This window comes from Eumetopias jubatus, unplaced genomic scaffold, assembly GCF_037043125.1.
Source record: "Eumetopias jubatus isolate StellerSeaLion01/CBP00866 unplaced genomic scaffold, mEumJub1_p1.0 scaffold_5, whole genome shotgun sequence".
Lineage (NCBI taxonomy): Eukaryota > Metazoa > Chordata > Mammalia > Carnivora > Otariidae > Eumetopias > Eumetopias jubatus.
Window position 1 is genome coordinate 111,527,536 of NW_028274811.1, and position 21,748 is coordinate 111,549,283.

The following is a 21,748-nucleotide window of genomic DNA, read 5'->3' on the forward strand; positions in this document are numbered from 1 at the left end:
AATAACACCATTATGGGCTGAGTCCATCCTGTGAGTTACCAGCTCTGCTGTAGATCATAGGGGGCAGAATGAGACCCCTGGCTCCCGCACTAAGGAGGGTCTCCAAAGCCGGAGAGATGTGAGCGACTGCCACTGGAGGTTGATCTTCCAACTGAAACCATTCTTGCGGTGGAGACTGGAGATCTCAGCCCTTAGCCCTGGCCTCCGACATCCTCTCCACCAGGCCCTGGCCTCACCTCTGCTCTGTGTGAATTTTTTGCTTCCTTGCGTGTAGCCACAGCTGTCCAGCTCTGTGCATCTGAGGAGGCTGAGGAGTGCCAGAAGGAGATAACCAGAATTCTCCAGCAACACGAAGAGGAGAGGAAGAAATGGGCACAACAGGTAAGTCCAGGTAACACCCGGCCCTTCTCTCTTCCTCCTGCTTAGCTAACCTTGCTCAATGCCAGAATGAGGATCACCTTTGGATTTAGGTGTTCTAAGTATCTCTTACTCCTTCACCAAGAAGGAAGTCCTTTATCTTTTGAATAAATAGTTGTAAGTGCTTGCATATAATTCATTATATTCATTGTATGCGGTGAAAGATCAGGAAACACTAACACAGTAGAAAGACTTCCTGCCTGGAGCGGGCATCAGGATTAGAAGACTCCTACATCCCCTTCTCCTAGACAATTCTCTGGGAACCCCCTTCTAAGATCTAAAGAAGGCAGAGTCAGCCACACTTGCTGTGTCTTGGAGGTCTTGTTCCCGCTGAGCTCAGGTCGTTCCCGTCACACAGACAATGGGGTGGAACTCTGATCACCAACCTCTACAAAGCTCCAGGGGTTGGTGTGTGAATAAGCGAGGCTGCGCTGAACCTGCTCAGTCTCATGCTACTGGCCACCTCCCGCCCCCAGGTGGAGAAGGAGAAGGAGCTAGAGCTTCAAGAGAAACTGGATGAACAGCGAAGGGTCCTGGAGGGAGAGCATGAGGAGACCCTGCAAGGTAAGGATGGAGATGCTTCACTAGCAAGGGTGGGGAAGGCTCCTTCTTTTGTCCCCACCTCCTGAGTTCACAGGGGTCTCCCACTGGCCCCCACCTCCTGCCTCTGGCCCCTCCCTTCTGCCTCTGCCCCTCTCTCCTATCACTGGCCCCTCCTTCCTATCACTGGCCCCTCCCCCTGCCTCTGGTCCTCAAATAGTTGGCTGCTTCAGGGCTGGAGTCTTCAGGGTCCTTGGGACTTGTCCTTTTGGACATGACTTTAAAACTGACACCATGCTTTGTCTAACCTTAGTTGAGAGATTTTTTTTTCCCTTTCCATTTTAAAAGCAAGTCACATGCCTTAAAGGAAATTTGAAAACTCTAGACAAATAGGATAATTTTTAAATATCCATATTCCTTCCCTACAACAATGACAGCTCTTAAAATTTATAGTTGGGTTATTTTTTTCAAATAACTTTTTTCTTTTTATATGTGATAAGACCATCATAAAAATTTAGAATCTATGGGTTAAACAAAACGATCTTAGAGCATCGTGGTTAGGACCTCAGGCTCTGCAGTCACAGTCCCGGGGTTTGGATCCCAGCTTCACCTCTTCCTCTTAGTGGCTGTGTAACCTTGAAGAATTGGGTTAACTTCGTTCATAGGGTCTTTGTGAGAATTAAATGATTTAATGTACAGATAGATGGATAGGTAGATAAAATTTAGAACAGCGCCTAATATTTCACAAGATACTTAGCAAACAATTATTAGTACTTATTATTTTCTTATTGAGGAAATTAAAATTGTGTGTAATTCCACCCAGAACTAGTCACTGTTACCCCTTTGACATAGATCCCTTTTTTTTTTTAAGACTTTATTCATTTGACAGAGAGAGAGAGAAATAGCCAGAGAGGGAACACAAGCAGAGGGAGTGGGAGAGGGAGAAGCAGGCTCCCTGCTGAACAGAGAGTCCGATGCGGGGCTCAATCCCAGGACCCTGAGATCATGACCTGAGCCGAAGGCAGACGCTTAACCAACCGAGCCACCCAGGCACCCCTGTAGATCCCTTTCATTCTGTGTGTGTGTGTGTGTGTGTGTGTGTGTGTGTGTGTGTGTCTACCTGGGATATTCATCTATACACATACACACACAGACTTTGAGGGGAGGAGATAAATTGTTCTCACTTTGAATTCTTTTAACATCTTGTCATTAAACTTCTGTAACATAAGTTTTAGTAATTACTCAGCAATCCACTGTCAGCCCTTGTTCATTTAACCGAGCCCCAGTTGGTTAGGCATTTAGGTAATTTCAAACTTTTGCTATTGTTTATAATAGCAATGATACTTACACAGTGAACCCTGTTTTGTAAAATCTTGGCCACATTCATGATTTTATCTTTAGAAACTAGTAGAGTTGGTGTGACCAAGTTTATATATATTTTTTTATTTTGATAAAATACACATAAGACTGTTACCATTAGTGACATTTCATACATTCAGAGTGCCCTGCATCCATCACCCCATCCCATTCTAGCACGCACTCATCACCCTGAGAGTAAGCCCCATCCCCACCAAACAGTCACTCCCTGCCCCTCCCCAACCTCCTAGCCCCTGGCAGCCACCAGTCCACTCGCTGGCCATGGTTTTGTCCATCCTAGACACTCACTAAATAGAATCATGCCATCTGTGACCCCCACGTCCGGCTTCTTCACCCAGCATAATGTTTGCAGGGCGCATCTATGCTGCACCGTACATTTGCACTCTTTCTTTTTCTCTCTCCCATTTTAAAAGCTACTCCATCCCTTTTAATGGCAGAGTCATATTCCATTATCGTTGGCATGGACGCACCACACTTTGTTATCCATTCATTAGTTGATGAACACCTGGGCTGCCTCCCCCCTTTGGCAACCGTGAATAGTGCCACTAGTACGAGCACTTTCGGTTCCCCTGGGTGTACACCCAGCAGCAGAATTGCGGGGTCATACAGCAAATCTGTGCTCAACTTTATGAGAGATGGCCAAACGGTCTGCCACCGCAGCTGCACCATTCTGCATCCCAAGAGGCGACGCCCAAGGGCTCCAATTGCACCACATCCGCGCCAACACTTGTCATTTTCCATTGTTGTTGTTACTGTTGTTATTGTTGCCATCCTAGTGAAGTGTGGAGTGGTAGCTCATGGGTTTTTTCTTTGCATTTCCCTAATACCTAATTGTGCTGAGCATCTTTTCATGTGCTTTTTGGCCATTTGTATATCTTCTTTGGAGAAGGTTATGTACGTTTTTAATGTTATTGAAACAGACCTAGAAAATGTTATACCAGTGTTTCCGTTAATCATTGGTATTTGCATGATCTTTCCCGAGAACTATCTTTTAAAAATACAGGTAGGATTTTTTTTTAAGATAGATAGATTTGAGAGAGAGAGAGAGCACGAGCAGGGAGAGGAGCAGGAGGGAGGGAGTAGGAGGGGGAAAGAATCTCAAGGAGACTCCATGCGGAGCCTGACACAGGGCTTGATCTCAAGACCCTGAGATCATGCCCTGAGCTGAAACCAAGAGTCAGATGATCAATTCACTGAGCCACCCAGATGCCCCCAGTTAGAAATTTTAGATACTGTTCTTTTCATTTAACATTGTTTCCAACATGTTTCCAAATAATTATGCTGCTTGTAAATGTTGATAAAGTTAGACCATTGCATACATGGTTTTCCTTATATCCTGTGAGTCTAGACTTCCAGATTTTAACTGCTGTAAATAACACCGCACTAAACGTCTTTTGCATAAAGATGTGCCCACATTTCACGATATGTCCTTAGATTCCCAGAAATGGAATAACTAGAACAGAGGCCTGAACAATTTTAAGATTCTTGAAACATATTGCAACACTAGCACAAAATGTTTTGGAATGGATTTGAAGCCTGAAGAGCTGTTTTAATTCTACTGTGCTGTGCAGTGTTGGGCCTGTCACTCAACCTCTGCTAAGTTTCTACATCTATGGAAACTACCTTGAATCTCAGGTCACCTTCCATATCTCTAAAATCTATCTTCCCCTTGTTATGAGGCTATTGTAGGAAAACAGGTCTGTTCTCCATGCATTGCTTTGATACTACTTTTAGTATTATAAATAAATTGATAAGAAAATTTTCCCTCATGTAAAAACCCCAGAGGAGAAGACACTGCCAGTCCTGAGTTCTTCCCATCGGTCAGAATTCCTTCATAGTTATTTCTAAATCACTTGGCTTATATTAGGTGGTACATAAGTGTGTGTTAAATGAATGAATAAAAGCATAGTGGGAGGGAAGAAATAGGATTTTATGTGTTTGGGGGACAGTACATAGATGACTGGGAGAAGCTGGTGGTGGTTCTTCAGCTTTGATGACCCCTTGTTGTCTTTTATTTTCTTTTTGTTTTTCTTTTTTAAATTATCATACAGTAAAATTGACTTTTTTGGCATACAGTTCCATAAATTCTAGCACAGGTATACATTCATGTAATCATCACTCTAATCTGGTACAAAACAGTTCCAACTCCCCCCCAAATTCTCTCAGGCTATCCTTTTTTTGGTAAGATTTTATTTTTATTAGAAAGAAAGAGAGAGAAAGCTCACGAGCAGGGGAAGGGGCAGAAGGAGAGGAAGAGAGAGACTGCCAAGCCGACTCTGCACTGAGCGAGGAGCCTGACAGGGGGCTCCATCCCACAAGCCCGAGATCATAACCCGAGCAGAAACCAAGAGTCAGACGCTTAACTGACTGAGCCACCCGGGTGCCCCTCAGGCTGTCCTGTACTCAACTCCACCCTACTCCAATTCCTGGCACCTGCTGATTCGTTCCCCATCACTGTAGTTTTGTCTTTTCAAGGCTGTTCTATAAACAAAGAAATACCTAATTTTTGATCGTATCCTCTCTCACTCATCATGGCATGTTTTTTTTTTAAAGATTTTATTTATTTATTTATTTGTGGGGGGGAAGGGGAGGGGCAGAAGGAGAGGGAGAAGCAGGCTCCCCACTGAGCAGGAAGCCAGATGTGGGGTTCCATTCCAGGACTCTGGGATCATGACCTGAACTGAAGTCAGATGCTCAGCCGACTGAGCCACCCAGGCGCCCCCTCATCATGATGTCTTTGAGAGTCATCCAAGTTGTGTGTATTAATAGTTCGGGGTTTTTTTCTTCACTGCCGAGTTGTATTCCATTGTTTACTCATCCACCCACTTGTAGGACATTTGGGTGTGAAGAAAGCCTCTTCTGAATCTTCACGTACATATTCCTGTGTGTTCATAAATTTCCATTTCTCTTGGGTAAATAATGCAGGACCAGGATGGATAGGCCATATAATAAATATATGTTCAGCTTTATGAGAAACAGGAAACTGGTTTCCTAAGTGGCCATGGTTTTGTATTCCCATAAGCAATATAGGAGTTCCACTGTTCCTTCTCACTAAACACTTGCCAATTTTTCTTTTAAATTTTAGCTGTTCTAATTGGTGTGTGGTGATATCTCATCATGGGTTTGATTTGCATTTCAGTAATGACTAATGATGTTGACCATTTTTTCTTGTGCTTACTTGCTGTCTGTATATCATCTGGTCAAATGTCCATTCAAATCTCTTACCCATTAACTAGATTGCTTGTTCTTACTGTTGAGTTTTGAGAGATCTTTATATATTTTGGATGCAAGTCCTTTGTATTTGCAGATATTTTCTCCCAGGCTGTAGGGTTGGTTTTTTTTTTCTCATTCTCCTAATAATGTATGTCATAAAGCAAAGCTTTTAATTTTGATAAATTTCAGTTTATTATTTTTTCTTCTATTCAATATACTTTTGGTGTCATATCTTAAAAATTCTATGCTGAGGGTGCCTGGGTGGCTCAGTTGGTTAAGCGACTGCCTTCGGCTCAGGTCATGATCCTGGAGTCCCGGGATCGAGTCCCGCATCAGGCTCCCTGCTCAGCGGGGAGTCTGCTTCTCCCTATGACCCTCCACCCTTTCATGTACTCTCTCTCTCTCTCTCTCTCTCTCATTCTCTTAAATAAATAAATAAATAAATCTTAAAAAAAAATTCTATGCTGAACTCCAGGTAACAAAGATCTTCTATTTTGTCTTCCAAAATTTGTATGATTTTAAGTTTTATATTTAGATCCATGACCCATATTATTGTGTGATTTTTCTTCTTTAGACTGTTAATATTGTGGATTACATTGATTTGAGTTTCAAATTTTGAACTAGCCTTGTATTCCTGGCATAAGCCCTACTTGGTCACATTATATTATTCTTTTTTATATATTCCTGAACTTGATTTGCTAATATTTTACTGAAGATGTTTGTGTCTGTGTTCATGAGGGCTGTTGTTCTGTACCATCTGGTTTTAGTTTCAAGGTTTGCTTGCCTCATGGAATGAGTTGAAAACTGTCCCTTCCTCTTTCATTTCTGGAAGAGATTGTATGGAACTGGTATTGTATCATTTTTAAATGTTCAGTAGAATTTGTGAATGAAACCATCTGTTCTCAAACATTTCTTTTCCAGAAAGTAGTTAAGTACAAATTTGAATTCTTTTGTAGTTATAGAAATGCCCTACTTATGTGTTTTACCTTGGGTGAGTTTTGGTAGTTTGTGGTTTTTCAAGAATTGGTACATTTCATCTAAGTTGTCAAGTGTATATGCACAGAATTGCTCGTAATAATCTCTTACTGTTGTTTTAAATATCTTCTATGTCTGTGGTGATATTCCTTCTTAATTTCTTGATATTGGTAGTTTGTGTATTCTCTTTTTTCTTTGTCAGTCTTGCTTAAGGTTTATCAACTTTATTAATCCTTTCCAAAAACTGGCTTTGGGTTTCATTGATGTTTTTCCCGCTTTTTCCATTTTCAATCTCATTGATTTCTGTTATCTTTATTTCCTTCTGCTTGCTTGCTTTATATTTAGTTAGCTCTTCTTTTTATGATTTCTTACACTAGGAGCTTAGATTACTGGTTTGAGACTTTTCTCCTTTTCTTTTATTTTTTTTTTGACTTTTCTCCTTTTCTAACGGAAGCATTTAGTGCTATAAATTTCTCCCTAAGCACTGCATTATCTGCATCCCACAGATTGATATTTTGTATTTTCATTTTCGTTCAGTGCAAAATATTTTCTAGTTTCCCTTGAGACTTCCTCTTTGGCTCATTGAACACTTGTAAGTGTTTGAAGATTTATAGTTCTCCTTCTGTGACTGATTTCCACTTTGATTTCATTATAGTCAGAGAACATAGTTTGTATTTTGCTCCTTTTATAAATTGTTAAGGCTTGTTTTATGACGCAGGATATAGTCTATCTTGTGAGTGTTTCATGGGCACTTGAAAAAATGTGTATTCTGCTACTGTAAGTTGTAGTTTATAAATTAGTTAAATCAGGGTATTGACAGTGTTCAGTTCTCCAAATTCTTACTGATTTTATGCCTCCTTTTTCTACTGAACGCTGAAGAGTGTTGAAATCCCCTACTATAATTGTGTATATTTGTCTATTTCTCCTTTCAGTTCTGTTAGTTTTTGCTTCATGTGTTTCAAAGCTCCTTTGTTAGATATATAAACATTTAGGATTGTTATGTTTTCTTAGCGAACTGACCTCTTCATCATTATGTAATGTCAATGTCTTTATCCCCGATACCGTTCCTTATTCTTAAGTGTACTTCATCTGAAATGAATATAGCCACCACCACTTTCCTTTGATTCATGTTGCTTTCTCTACCTTTTTATTTTTAATCTACCTGTGACATATAGTTAAAGTGGGTTTCTTGTAAATAGCACAGAGTTGGGTATTTTTTTGAAGACCCAGTCTGACAATCTCTGTCTTTTCTTTAGGATGGTTAGACCACTTAGTTTAGTGTCCATATTGATACGGTTGGATGTAGGTCTGTCATTTTTGTATCGGTTTTCTGGTTGTTCTGTTTTTTATGCCCTACTTTCCTTTCCCTGCTTTCTTTTGGAGTATTTGAACATTTTTTAGTATTCCATTTTAGCTTGTCTCTGGTCTTTTTTATTATATCTCTTTGTATAGTTCTTCTTTTTTTGTGATTGCTCTAAGAATTAAAAAATACTTAAGAGTCTACTTAGAATTCACATTTTGCCATTTCCAGGGGGATGTAGAAAGCCTACCATTGGGACGCCTGGGTGGCTCAGTTGGTTGGGCACCTGCCTTCACCTCAGGTCATGATCCTGGGGTCCTGGGATCCAGCCCCCCATTGGGCTCCTTGCTCAGTGGGGAGCCTGCTTCTCCCTCAGCCCTCCGCCCTGCTTGTGCTCTCTCTCTCAAATAAATAAATAAAAATCTTTTTAAGCCTACCATCCTGTAGATCCCTATCCTCTCTCCTTTTTGTTGTACTGGTCTTAGGTATTACATCCACATACATTGAATGCCCCATCAGACTATGTTATACCATTTATAACATTGATTTACCATCAATCATATTTTAAAGAGCACCAGGGGAGAAGAAGACAACAACTAGTCTATTATATTACCCAGGCATTCACCAGTTCTGTTGCTCTTCCTATACTCCTGAAGTTCCGAGCTTCCCTCTGGTATCAATTGCTTTCTGTCTGAAGAATTTCCTTAAGCAGTTCGTTTTTTGTTTTTGTTTTTGTTTTTTTAAGATTTTTATTTATTTGACAGAGAGAGACACAGCAAGAGAAGGAACACAAGCAGGGGGAGTGGGAGAGGGAGAAACAGGCTTCCTGCTGAGCAGGGAGCCTGATGCGGGGCTCGATCCCAGGACCCCGGGATCACGACCTGAGCCGAAGGCAGACGCTTAACGAATGAACCACCCAGGCGCGCCCCCCCCTTAAGCAGTTCTTTTAGAAAGTCTGCAGATGAGGAATTATCTTAGCGTTTCTTCATCTGAGAATGTCTTAGTTTCACTTTCTTTCCTGAGGATATTTTCACTGGCTATAGGATTCTAGATTTACAGTTCTTTTATTTTGGCAGTTTTTATTCCTTATTTATGTTCATACTCTGTCTAGTCTCCAAGGTTTCTAATAAGAAATCCACAGTCATTCAAACTGCTGTCTCCTCTAAGTAATGCACCATCTTTCTCTGGGTCAGTTCCAGATTTTTTCTTTGTCATTAGTTTTCAAAAATGATGTGCCTGGGTGTGGATTTCTTTGGGTTTCTGCTGTTTGGGGTTCAGTGAGTGTCTTCAGTCTGTAGGTTTATATTTTGCCAGATTTGGGAAGCATTCAACCATTCTCTCTTCAAATACAGTTTCTGTACCACACTGTTTCTCTTCTCTTTCTGAGACTCTGATGCACAAATGTTAGACATTTTTGGATTGTTTTATAGGTCCCTGAGGCTTTCTTCATTTTTTCCCAATCATTTTTCTCTCAGTTGTTCAGGCTGGATAATCTCTATTGATCCATATTCAAGTTCACTGGCTCTTTATCTGTGTCATCGCTATTCTGGTACTGAGCCCACCCAGTGAGGTTTTTTTTAAATTTCATTTATTACATTTTTTAGTTCTAAAATTTCCTTTTGGTTCTTTTTAATAGCTACTATATATTTGCTAGGGCTTTCTGTTTTTCCATTCTTTTCCAGAGTACTGACCCTTACTTCATGAGGCATTTTTATATCAGCTGTCTTAAAGTCTCTGTTAATAATTCCAGCATCTGTAGCATCTCAGTGTTGGCATCTGCCGAATGTCTTTCTCAGCCAAGTTAAGATTTTCCTGCTTCTTTGTATGCTGAGCCATTTTGGATTTGTATGCTGGGCCATTTGGATTCATATGCTGAGCAATTTTGTATTATATCCTGAAATATTTGAAAACATGAGATTCTTGAGTCTTGTTTAAAACTCTCGGTTTCATGGTACTTCAAATTCTGGTCTTCTTGCCCAGCCTGCCTGCTGCCATTTACTTTTCAGAGTCTGCAAATAGCTATTCCACTCATTCTGTCTAGGTTTTATAGCTACATTCAGTAGGACGAACTGTATGGAGTATACATCCTCTAGCTTACCTGGAATCAGAAACTGTCTTGATAGGCAGATTAAATTCAGCCCATAATTGGAAAAAATTCAGCCTGCCATTTTTATACAGCTGATCTCTTGAACTTTTGACTGTCTGTCACATTTATACTATGACTGAACGTGGTTTTCTCTGTGTCATTGCCTACAATGACACGGGCCCACTGTATACCCGGGCCTTTGGCCGTAGGAAGCTTTTTTTTTTTTTCCCTGTCCTCTCTGTCCTGTTTCCATCCCACCCATTGGTTGGTCACTTTCTAGTTGTCTTCTTTCAGCTGGGGCAAGGTTGGAATTTTCCACAAGGAACTCTATAGGGGAGGTGGGATAAGAAACCTAACTATATTGATTTGGGGGAATAATAGCAAATCTGCGCAGCACTGCCCAGTCTGGAAAACACTCGTGCACCCCTTTCTCACATCATCGCTGGCCGTCCCTTAGAACAACTCATTTCACAGTTGAGGCAGTAGAACGTTTCAATATTTGAAGTGATCTCCTCAAGGTTCCTCTGTTGTGAAAGAAGCAGAATAAGGACAAGGTGGATTTCCTGGCCCCGGATCGAATGTTCCTACCGCAGTTTTGTGCCGTGGTTTGAGAAATAACAATTTAATGGTTTCAAAGTTTGGGGACCCCAGCTTGCAAAACATTGGCCCTATGCATTTTCATGGCATGGTGAACAAGCTTGCTGCAGGATCTTTGGGTCTTAGCCTCAGTGAGGCGTGGGTGGCTCCCGTAATCTGGAAGCGTTCACAGTTCCTCCCAAGATATAATTTGTTTCCATTTCCATGAGCTTTTATTAAATATCTACTATATTTCTGACACAGCTGCAAGCCCAGTATACGAAGGATGAATAAGACCATCCCCAGCCCCTTGGCCCCCATGGGCCCCAGCCGATCGCCCAGCTTCTCTGGGCCTCACGGGGCCTGTCGGGAGGCTTTAGGGTAAAGTGCCTGGGTGTCACAGCTCATGGAGATCTCCTTTCCCTACAGTCCTCCAGGCCTCACATGAGCAAGAGAAGGAAGCCCTTGCCCACTCCTTCCAGGAGGCCAAGGTGACCCTGCAGGTGAGAGGAGTCTCATGGCCGTCTCTGCGGGGGAGGGGAGGACCTGCGGGAAAGCCGCCTGGCCTCTACTCAGGTGTGAGGGACGGAGGTGAGTGTCTTCTGTGTATCCAGCCCCTCGAGGTGGTGACTGAGCTGTTAGCTCAAGAGGACTTGGTGTGAGATCAGGGTTGGCCTGTTTTTCTGAGGACTGTGGTTGGAGGATCTTGGAGACCCCATGGGCCGGGTACCACGGTGCGACCAGACTGGCAGGTGGATGCACGGGGAGCTGTGGAAGCAAGAAGGAAGGCATCTGAGCCAATTTATCAGGTCAGGGACTTCCCGCAGGGATGAAACCTCAGCTGGAACCTGAAGGATGGGTTGGAATTCTTCCTATGAAGAAGAGTAGGAGGGGTGCCCCAGGTAGGAAAAAAAAAAAAAAAAACAGTGTGCTTAACGACATAGAGAAGAGAGGGAAATATGATTACCTGTGGAACTGAAAGAAGTCCAAGATGTCCTGGGATGCAGAGTATGGGTGGGAGGGAACTGAGGCTGGAGAGGAGGCAAGAGCCCAGTGGTAGGACCCATGAGCCGTATGAAAGGTGTGCTCTATCCTGAAGGTATTGGGCAAGGTTTGGGTGCGGGAAGCTCTTGGGAGGGGAACGTAGGAGGCAAAAACGCACCTGGCAGTGGGAGGCCTAAGAGGGAAGACTGGAAAAGTGCAGAGCTCGGCTTGGGTGGGCTTTGAATACCAAGCTAACACCACCAGCCTTGAACACCCGGACGTTGTCTCCGAGCGCACTGGGCGTCATTAAAGGCTTTATGACCAGAGATGGGGCTTATATGTTTCAGGCAGCAGTTAAAGCAAATCAAGCCTGCATTGGTGGGTAGGGCAGAGTAAAGATGGAAGAACCCAAACTGCCCCCTCTGTGGGATGTGTGGAAGTCCACCTCCAGCCTTTATGAACCACGCTTTGACCATCTCCCTCCCGTCCCCTTCTCCAGGAGACCATAGATGGACTGTCCTCACAGCTGGAGGTCTTCCAGGCCAAGATGAAGAGGGTAGAAGAGTCCATTCTGAGCCGAGACTATAAGAAGCACATCCAGGCAGGTGGCAGTACACCTGGGAGCTTTTCCTTCTCAAATCTCCAGGGAGGTCAGGCCCCAGGCAACAGGAAAGGCCAGGCCCTCTTCAAGGCCAGGGCTAGACCTGACACTCTTACTTTCACAAGGGCCTGGAAGAAACAGGGTCCCCATGTCACTGAGGGGTAAAGTAAGGGTGAGAGAGAAGCATAGGGGATAGTAAAGTGCTTGGGCTCTGGATTCGGAAGGAACTAGGTACAAAGAGCTAACCTACCAGTTAGCATAAACAACTTAACCTCTCTGAGCTACAGTTCCTCATCTATGGTGGGAATAGGGCTTCCCACAGAGGTTATTATTAGGCCAGAAGGAGATCAAGCATATCAAGCTCACTTACGGTGAGCCAAGGGAGGGAAGTGACTTGTGAGAGGCAGACAGTGATTTGGAGGCAGAATGGGAAAGCGGCAGGTAGCCCGTGCTCTTCTCCCCTGCCTGCTGGTCTGATGCGATCATTCTGGGTCCCTGTCTAGGATTACGGGAGCCCCAGCCAGTTCTGGGAGCAGGAACTGGAGAGCCTACACTTTGTCATCGAGATGAAGAACGAGCGCATTCACGAGCTGGACAAGCGGCTGATCCTCATGGAAACAGTGGTCTGTGCTTAGAAGCAGCTGGGAGGATGTGGCCTCAGGCTTCTCCTTCCTGGGCATTTTCTCTGTAAAGTGTGTGGAGGGAAGGCACTTTGAGGAGGTTCCAGCCTGGGCCACACCTGCTTTGACCTGCCGCCCATGCTGGCCCTTGAGACAGCTGAGGCTGGTCTGTGGCCAGTCTGGGTCAAGCAGTGGCCCCTTCTCATAGGGGCCCTGTGCTTTCTTGGCTACTCCTGTTGCTCTAACTTGGGGGACACCAGGGCAGATACCCTGGCTAATCAGGAGGGGCTGGCCGATGTCAGGCAGGGGCTGGGGAGGAAGGCAAGGCCAAAAAATCAGACAGAAAGGAGGCCAGAATCACCAAGGACAGGCCTGGGGAGCCGTGGGCATGGAACACACCGATGGCTTTGTTTACAGGAAAAGGGAGGCCTTGGGAACCTCGGGTGGAATCCAAACAGAGATTGTGTTACTCCAGAAGAAGTCTCCCTGCTTGTGTGTGCCACACATCCTCTATTCTAATCCGACCATCTCTGATGGTCCCTGTGAATTCTGTTCAGCCATTTTTGTGGAATAGCATAACAGACACATGTAATTTCATTTATATAGATTATATCCTTCTGACTTTGGAGAACCAAAAATATCCTTTCCCTTATGCACCAATGGAGACGTTAGATGGGAGTGGCTGTATTCTTTTGCTGCGTCTCATGTGGCAAAATTAAAAATTGGCAGCCCTGTGTTCACTCCTCAGTTATGTTTTTTAAAGTAATCTTACTGCTTCACGAAATGTAACATCGAGTCCAGAATGAGTCAGTGTTTTCACGACCACAGATAAGAGGGAGGCGATGCCCTACGTTGTGCCATGTGCGGTCGGTGGCTTTCTGAGCTCCTTCTGATTTGTTACAGAAAGAAAAAAATCTGCTGTTGGAGGAAAAAATCACCACCCTGCAGCAGGAGAACGAGGACCTCCATGTCCGGGCCCGCAACCAGATGGTTATGTCAAGGTAGCTGTCTCCCAGCCTCCTTTCCTCCCATCACCACCATGGTCCACACCTCCAGTTGGAAGGGTCTCCGAGAACCCAGGGAATGGATTGACAGGTGGGCCCAGGCCTGTCTGGGGAATGTGGTTCCCTCTTTCCTTGAGAGTCAGGAATCCCAACGGACCAGCTCTGCCCAGAAACCTAGGTCTCAGTGCCCTGGCTGGTATCTGTCCCCAGCCTGGCTGAGTCGGCTCCATGGCAAAGCCCAATACAGGAAGAGGGGACAGGAAATTTCTAGCTGGGGTGACCTAATGAATGAATGAACGAATGAATGTATATGAATGAACGAACCTGTTCTACAGGCTTGGTAAATGAGAGCCAGGATCATGTGTCAGACACAACTCATTGAATTCTTTACATATTATCTCACCTAATCCTCATAATTACTCAAAGAGACGGTCCACCTAGTTATCAGTCCCATTTTACAAATGAGGAAGGAACCTGAAATTTGGCAGGAGTAAAGAACTTGTTCGAGGTTACCCAGCTAAGTGGTGGGGCAGATCTGAACCCAGAGATGTCTGCCTGTGAGGGCCACGCTCCTCCGTCGAGGGCTCCAGTGACCTCTCGCATCCAGGCAGACAACCCAGCTGTGGGGGCCCTGATGCAGGCTGGCGGCCCGTCTGAGGAAGGCCTCCTAGAGGACCGAGTTGCTCAGGGCAGCTGCTCACTGGCAACCCGGGGCCCCTGTCTGCATCCACAGGCAGCTCTCGGACGACCTGCTTCTCGCCCGCGAGGCCCTGGAGAAGGAGTCCCAGTTGCGGCGACAGCTCCAGCAGGAGAAGGAGGAGCTGCTGTACCGGGTCCTGGGGACTGACGCCTCCCCTGCCTTCCCCTTGGCCTCTGTCACCCCCACCGAGGTCTCCTTCCTCGCCAGCTAGGGCCCAGGTCCTGGGCCACCGTGACGCCTGTGGTCACAGCTCCCTCTTGAGGATTTACCAGAGAAGACAGCAGGAGCCTCTCATTCTTTTCCCAGGAAGGGCGGAGGGCAGGGGTGAGGTGGGAGCCAGGGTGTGTGCCCAGGGAGCCCTGGGGGCGTGGGCTGTGCAGGATCACCCATGGGGCTTCGAGGCCCCAGATGCACCTTCCCTTGAGTTGGCCCAGGGAACCAGCGAGAGGAGTCCTTCCGTCCCTCCCTGTTCTCTCTGTTCAAATCAGGGAAGTCCTGAGCTTTTTCCAGGGGCAGCCAGTGCCGCCGAGGCCACCTGACAAAGAGACAACCCTCTGCTCCTGACTCGTCAGCATCCCCCAGATGTTCTCGCCTCTGCTCAGGCCCTCCCTTAGCCTCAGTTTACCTCTCCTCTAAAACAGCCAGGGGAACTGAACGAATGATCCTTCAGTCACTACAGTGTCCCATTCTAGGATTGTTTAAAGGTCAGACGAGGGGCTGGGGGACAGGAGAGGAAGTGGGCCAAACCCTGAGAACCAACAGGGAAAGGCGGGCAGCTGGAAAGGGGGTCACTGGAGGCCCTTGGGGCTGGCGGTGCCAGGGCCCGACCCAGCCAAGGCAAGGGCTGGGCATGACCCGGGGCATGCCACTGCTCCTGGTCCCAGAGTCTGGTCGGCCCAGGGGTTAAGCCAGAGCTCCTCCTCCCTGACCAGGCAAGGCTCACTCCTCAGCCCTCTGGGTCTCTCAGTCTCGGTGCCGCCTGGGCACAGGGCCACCTCGGGGGTCTGGGTACACCTAACTGCCAGAGTGGGGAACCTCGTCCCTGTACAGATGAGGAAACCAAGGTGAGGAGTGGGACCCACAAAGATGAGGTCCTAGTCTTCATCTGTCATCCAGCTCACAGCTTGCTGTGCTTGTTTTTCTCCGCAGGCTCTGGAAAGATCAGATGTATGACTTAGTCTTTCTCCTCCTTCCTCTACCTGCCCCCACCCACTTCCAGGCTCTCTCTTCCTCCTGCTCCCTACCTTTACTCCTTCTACCACCGCTGATGCCAGGCGCCAGGACCCCAGAGCCTGGCCCTCAGCTTCCCCATCCGTGCAGAGGGGTGGCCAGCGTGAGCAACCTCAGCAGGCCTGTCCAGCCCTGGCTGTCTGTGGATTTAATATTCTTCTCAGGAAGCTTCGGGTCAGCTGGACACTATAATGAGAACCCCTCCCCTGCCCAGAGCATTTTAATTCAATGCTCTCACAGACACCTCCCTCCCATCAGCTACCTAAGATTCTTGAAGCCAGTTCTTACCCCTCTTCAGCAGCAGAGCAAACTGAGATCACGGGAGTCGGAGGGCCTTGCCTGCGATTCCCCAGCTCCAGCTCCAGGTCCCAGACTAGCAAGTAAGAAAGGTCAATCCAGTAGAACTAAGGTTTGCTCCATCATCCCAGACTGCCTTCTTCATTCCCTGGATCTGGTCTTCAGTCATTTCTCGTTCGCGGAGTTCAGATGTGACTCTGTTTCTCCATTTCTCCCCTAGGAGGGCTAGGGGAGTGCTGAGCTGCTTCTCCGGCCATGGGCAAACAGGTTACCTATCTGGGAGCCTTGGGGACAGCTCTGGAGTGAAGTACACATGTACTTCTTCATGTCACTTTTCCCAAAGTCTATCTGGGATACACTAGTTCATTGCACATTAATAGGCATGACCAAGAAAAAAATTGATAGCCTAGTAATTTGAGAAACTCTAGATTCAGTCAAGTTAAACAGATCCTGCAAAGTGCAGGACTTCTCAGAACCTTTAATATGCTAATGTGAACTGCAAATTTCCAAGAAGGAAGCAGAGTATCCAGCATTTTCTAAAGGCCCTTGACCAACTTCCTACCCCAACCTAAGCACTTCAGGCTGCAGAATGCACTTTAGAAAGATGAGAAGGGCTAGGCTGCAGAAGGGGCAAGTTGTGGGGAGCAGGGTTTCCCTCATGTAGCCTATGGTGGAGGCAGGGAGATAAACTGTGGTCACGCCCTCACCCTGGGGCAGACAAGCCATGGAAATTATGGTATTGTATTTATTTGGCCCCGGTGTTTTCCTCGGAGAGGGAGGAGGAGGCTCCTTGCTGAGGACCCCTGCTAGTGGCAGGGACCATTGAGGAGTATGTCCTGGGCCTGAGTGACTTGCCAGTGGCTCTGGGCTCCCTCCTGGGGTACTGGTGCCCCACTGGGCCAGCTTTGCCCAGCCCTGGAGTGGGGCCTGATGTTGGAGTGAAGGCTGGCCATCAAAACGGGTCAGGGCTTGGAGGGAGGCTGTGAGGTTGATGCAAGGCATCGAAGCAGTGATAGGCGGGCAGAGTATAAGGGGCGAGTGCAAAGGTTCTTTTTACACTCTTTTGGGAGTGACAGCTCCTTGGCATCAAAAACACCAAAGGTTCACACAGTTACCTACCCCTGTTTCTGCCCATTGCTTCACACCAGCATGCCTGTAGCCAGCGAGGGAGCTAGGAAGGGGCAAGGGAAACATGAGAGCTTCTGGTCACATGGACACAGGTGGTGGCAATCCCCGTGCCCTGCAAGTTGGTGGCCTGGCAGGTGTAGATGCCAGAGTCCCCAGCCCGGGCCTCTTCCACGTACAGGGTGCTCCCTGCCTCCTGCAGCACCTGGCCCTCTCAGCGAACAACACTGGCCCACTCGCTGACATAGGGGGGTCGGCCCAACTGCAGGGACAAAAAAATAACTGTCCATCAGCCAGCCCAGGTGTCCTCTCTGACTCAGGCAAATGAGAGGCACTGTGTATTCCTTCAGGGACGGGGACTCGTCCAAGGTCATACATGCTGATCAGAGCACCTGAAAGGCCAGGTTCTTTGTGGCAAATATGAGCTTCCCAAGTCCCTGGGGAGAAGCTGGGGTCTCCTCTCCGACTCAAGGAAATGCAGGAAGTAACTTGGCTGGGAGCAGTACCCCCTACCAGTATGGCACTCTGGTTTTGTGTGGTTGTTAATGGGTGCTACCTCCCCAAGGCGGGGCAGGAGGTGGGGTTCTATTATGAAAATTGTTTGGAAAACACTGAGTCAAGCAAAATTAAATTGGAGAGACTCAGACCACCGAGTCTGTCACGTGTGCATGTGAGTTGTGAATCTCCAAGGCAGGTGATGGTTATAAGAGGCAGTGTTTTCCTAAAAACACTTTTCTTTGGGGTTTGGGGCTGGATTTTTTGTCATCCTGCCATTCCGAGGAACGTGTCTGGGGCAAGGCTATAGCACAGTGAAGCCATGTCTTCCCAACCATCTGTGTGTTCTCTTCCCCTTATTGGGTCTCAGTTTCCAATGTGGACAAGTGGGAGAATGATCCCCCATTCTTTCCCTCCTAAGGCCTCTGGGGAGCTCACCTTCACCATGTCTTTGCTGGTCCAGCCCTCCCTCCAAAGCTCAGATCAAATTCCAGCTCTTCCAAGAAGCCCTTTTAGGAATTCCTGAAGTTGTCAGTGCTGGTGCATCTACTGTGTGACCCAGCTGCTCTCCAGATGTTTGAGGGTTATGGGGGTAAGTTCTTTGAGAGGAAGGACCATCACTACCACCTGTCGAGTAACACCTTTAGGAAGGTCTGGCCCACGGCAGGTGCCCAGGAAACAGTTGTTACATGATTTCGTCCATCTCTTACTACACACACACCGGCCATAGGGCCTGAGCACTTGCCCCAGCCCCGTGCTCGTGAGATTTGGGCCAGTCCAACCTCAGCTTGAATGTCACCTCAGAGAAGACTCCCCGACCGCTCTATCTTAAGAAGACCCTATCGCATTGCCCTATTGTATCTTCGATGTAGCGCTTGGTATTTTCTCCATGATCATGTTCACTTCCCACTTCTTCCTCCCTGGGTAGATTGTAAGCTGGAAGACAGCACAAGTCAGAGGTCTTTTTGCCTCATCCTTGTGGTCTCTGCGCTAAGCACAATGTCTGGCATGTAGTGGGTGCTCAGTAATTATCGTTGGATAAATTAACGAAGGAACACATTATACTTTTTATACAGTAACCTAAACAAGGAGACTGAGGCCCGGAAAAGGGAAATGACTTGCCCAAGGCACTCAGAGTAGCGGTCCAGCAGTGGTTCCACTCGGCCACGATCGCACCCGACCCTCATCCTAACTCCTCACTCCCATGCTCTTGGCCAACACACCATCGCCACAGACACACATATGCAGTCTTGTCTTCCCCTCTGCTTACCTTCTGCCCTGGATAAAATCCACAGCAATCTCCAGCTCACCCAGAGCTGTACAAGTCACACCAGAGTTTCTCCCAGTTGGACTGATGTTGCTGAAGCTTGGACGGTGGGTGTGGGGGAGGAAGATGGGTCTGCCATGGAGAAGATGGGAGAGAAATGGGGACAAACATATTGAACTGATTGTTAGAACAACTGAATGAAATGAATGACGGAATGGTTACATTCATAGAGGATGAATGATTGGGTTGGTTGAATGGATAGAGGATGGGTAGCTGATGGAACAGATGGAGGATGGGTGAATGGAGTGGATGATTTGAGGGAAGACAGATGACTAGAATGGTGTGGCATGACTGAGAATGAGTATGGATGGACAGAAAGGCTGGTGGTCGCTCAATAGCTGATTGGCTGGCTGGCTGGACAAGATAGTTGACTACATGGAGTGTTGTTGAAAGCTGGTTGGTTGTTTAGAGTTCCATGATCCACAGAACCCATATCTGAGGTCTCTAAAGGGGGCATCTCTCCCCATATCCTCCCTTGCTCTGCCCACCCAGGCCCCAGGCCCACACGCAGTTGATGTAGATCAGCATGTACTTGGTAGCGATTTGTCTCAAGCCACCCAGGCTGGCCAAGCGGAAGAGGGCCAGCCAAGGAATCTCGGGGCCAGTGGATGGTGAAGCCCTTATTCACATCAAAAGAGATGTCGATCCCATCCACTGGGACTTCCTCCAGGGGGAATTCCCAACGCAGTGTCACCTGGGCCAGAGGGTTGGTCACTTGGCAGGGAAGCAGGAACTGCTGATGGCTGTGCAACTGTACCACTTCATAATAATCCTGAGTGGGGACGAAGAGCTCCTCTGGGTCTGGGAAGGAAGGTGGGATAGAGAAGAAGGAGCATGGCCTAGATTAGCTGTTTCCTGATGCTCCAGCACCCAAGAGCAAGAGGTCCCTCATGGGGACCTAAAAATCTCACTTTCCCTGGCCATTCTCAGTCCTAAACTGAGAGCTGAAGCCCAGCCTGCTAGTTCCAGCTTCGTCATTTTGATTGGCGTTCTTGGAGACCCCGACCTCAGGGCACCTGCAGAGAAGATGAAGGTCTTTCCCTGGAGGGCCTTGCCCTCCACGCGCGCTGTCCTGGCTGAGCCAAGCCCAGCAGCTGTAGTCCTGGTGTCCGCACCCGTGGAGTTCACCAGCTGCTGCTGGCTGCGCCGGCCGAAGGGCTTGATTCCAAAAGATAGTCATGGGGCTGGCCCAGGGTGCGGCGGGCAGCAGATGCGGGTGGCCGGGGACACCTAGTGAGCAGTGTTTAGCCGGCTGACAGCCCCTCCTCCACCGTGCTCAGCATGCCGCCCACCCAGTCTTCGCCCTGCCCCACTGACACCATGAGGATTTGTAGTGGCCCCACCTGGTTTCTGATTGCTCGCCTCTCACCAGCCTCATGCACATCTCCTAATGGGTCCATCTACTCGTCACAGAGCTTGTCCTTCCTTTGCAAATGGCATGCCCCAATCTGCTCTGTGCTCCCTCCTTGGCTCCTCCCATGTGTCCCTCTGTTTTGGCCGGCAAATGCCCTCTAAGCAACTCCACCCCCTAACAGAGGCAGGGTCCCAGCAAATCTCACTTTAAGAGGCTGAACTGAGAGAGGGTAGACAAATCTCCTGACCCGGATTTCTATCCCAGCCTCTGCCCGATTTTCTTCTGGACTGGGGTGAGCAATGCTGGTGCGATCAACTTTGCTTTTATTTCTGCCTTCCCTATTTTGGTGTCCCCGACATAAGGGTGTCTCAGCCTGACATTCAAAACACAGGCGGGACAGTTAGCCTCCTTCCCTTCCCATGGCCACCTTTCTCCCTACAGGCACTATGTGCTGTCCCCAGAATTGACATCCAGTACTGTGGGAAGCCATGTCTCCCCTTCTGTTGAACCACTATGGATCTGATGGGTCTTGTGAGCCCATCTTACTGTTTCTTTTTTTTTTAAACATTTTTTAAAAGATTTTATTTGAGAGAGAGAACGAGCAGGGAGGGGGGTGTGCTGGGGGAGAGGGACAAGCAGATTCTGCTGAGCCATACACAGGGCTCCATCCCAGGACTCTGGGATCATGACCTGAGCCGAAGTCCGACGCCTAACCGACTGAGCCACCCAGGCATCCCTGTTTCTTTTAGATGCCTGCAGTTGTACCTAATGGAAGCCCATTGTGGGTTCTGGACCACTCTAATCACCATAAAAACTGTCCTCAAGTTGTCTGTGAACTGCTGCCCCCTCCTGGACCCATTCATGCTGTCACAGGAGTTCCTCCACCTTGTACCTCAGGCGTTCCTCGCCTTCCTCTTCCAGGTTCGCAGGTACCCTCCAGTGACTACCTGCCCCTCCAGCGCAGCTCCAGGGGATCACCAGCCCACAGGCTCAGAGAGTCCCCCGCCTTCTGGAAGCAGCCCCTCCCCAGCACCTGGGTCATGATGCTGGGGGCGGCTGCGCAGCGTGGGGCTGCCGCCTCCGCTTCCGCGGGAGTCTTCATCTACAGGGACTTCTGGCTCAGGTCTGATTTGGGTTTCCTCCTGCCTGTGGCTCCTGAGGCCTTCACCTACCTCTCCAGGGCTGGTGGCTTTGAGGCCTCTCTTTTTCGGAGCCTTTGGAGTTCTGTCCGGCTCCTGGACTTCAGCTGCAGGGAAATGGGGTGAGTGTGGGGCCACCAGCCTTCACCATTCATCTCACATGAGGTCCTCTCCTCCCGCCAGCAGCTGGCAGAACCTCAGAGCTCTGTAAGGAATCCTCACTCTTTTGAGAAAAATTATAAAATACAGACAAACCAAGAAAAAGGGATTAAATGTGCCCCCAAACTTACCATCCAGAAATAACCACCATGATTATTTGAAGCATATTTTTCCAAGGCTTTTTAATGCAAATATTTTAAAGACATTGTTAAAAAAATAAAATGGAACC

General features: G+C 47.5%; 1 protein-coding gene across 1 annotated transcript in view; it reads left to right on the forward strand.

The window, feature by feature from the left end:
* The window catches only part of CCDC69 (coiled-coil domain containing 69), a 36,357-nt gene extending 18,658 nt beyond the window's left edge, over positions 1–17,699 (forward strand). Inside the window, exons 3-9 of the mRNA XM_028106552.2 lie at positions 275–381; positions 894–981; positions 10,914–10,987; positions 11,968–12,069; positions 12,573–12,692; positions 13,593–13,690; positions 14,427–17,699. Coding sequence (XP_027962353.2) covers positions 275–381; positions 894–981; positions 10,914–10,987; positions 11,968–12,069; positions 12,573–12,692; positions 13,593–13,690; positions 14,427–14,604 — 767 coding nt within the window. The 3' untranslated portion in view covers positions 14,605–17,699. The remainder of the gene's footprint in view (positions 1–274; positions 382–893; positions 982–10,913; positions 10,988–11,967; positions 12,070–12,572; positions 12,693–13,592; positions 13,691–14,426) is intronic.
* The last annotated feature ends 4,049 nt before the right edge of the window (positions 17,700–21,748 follow it).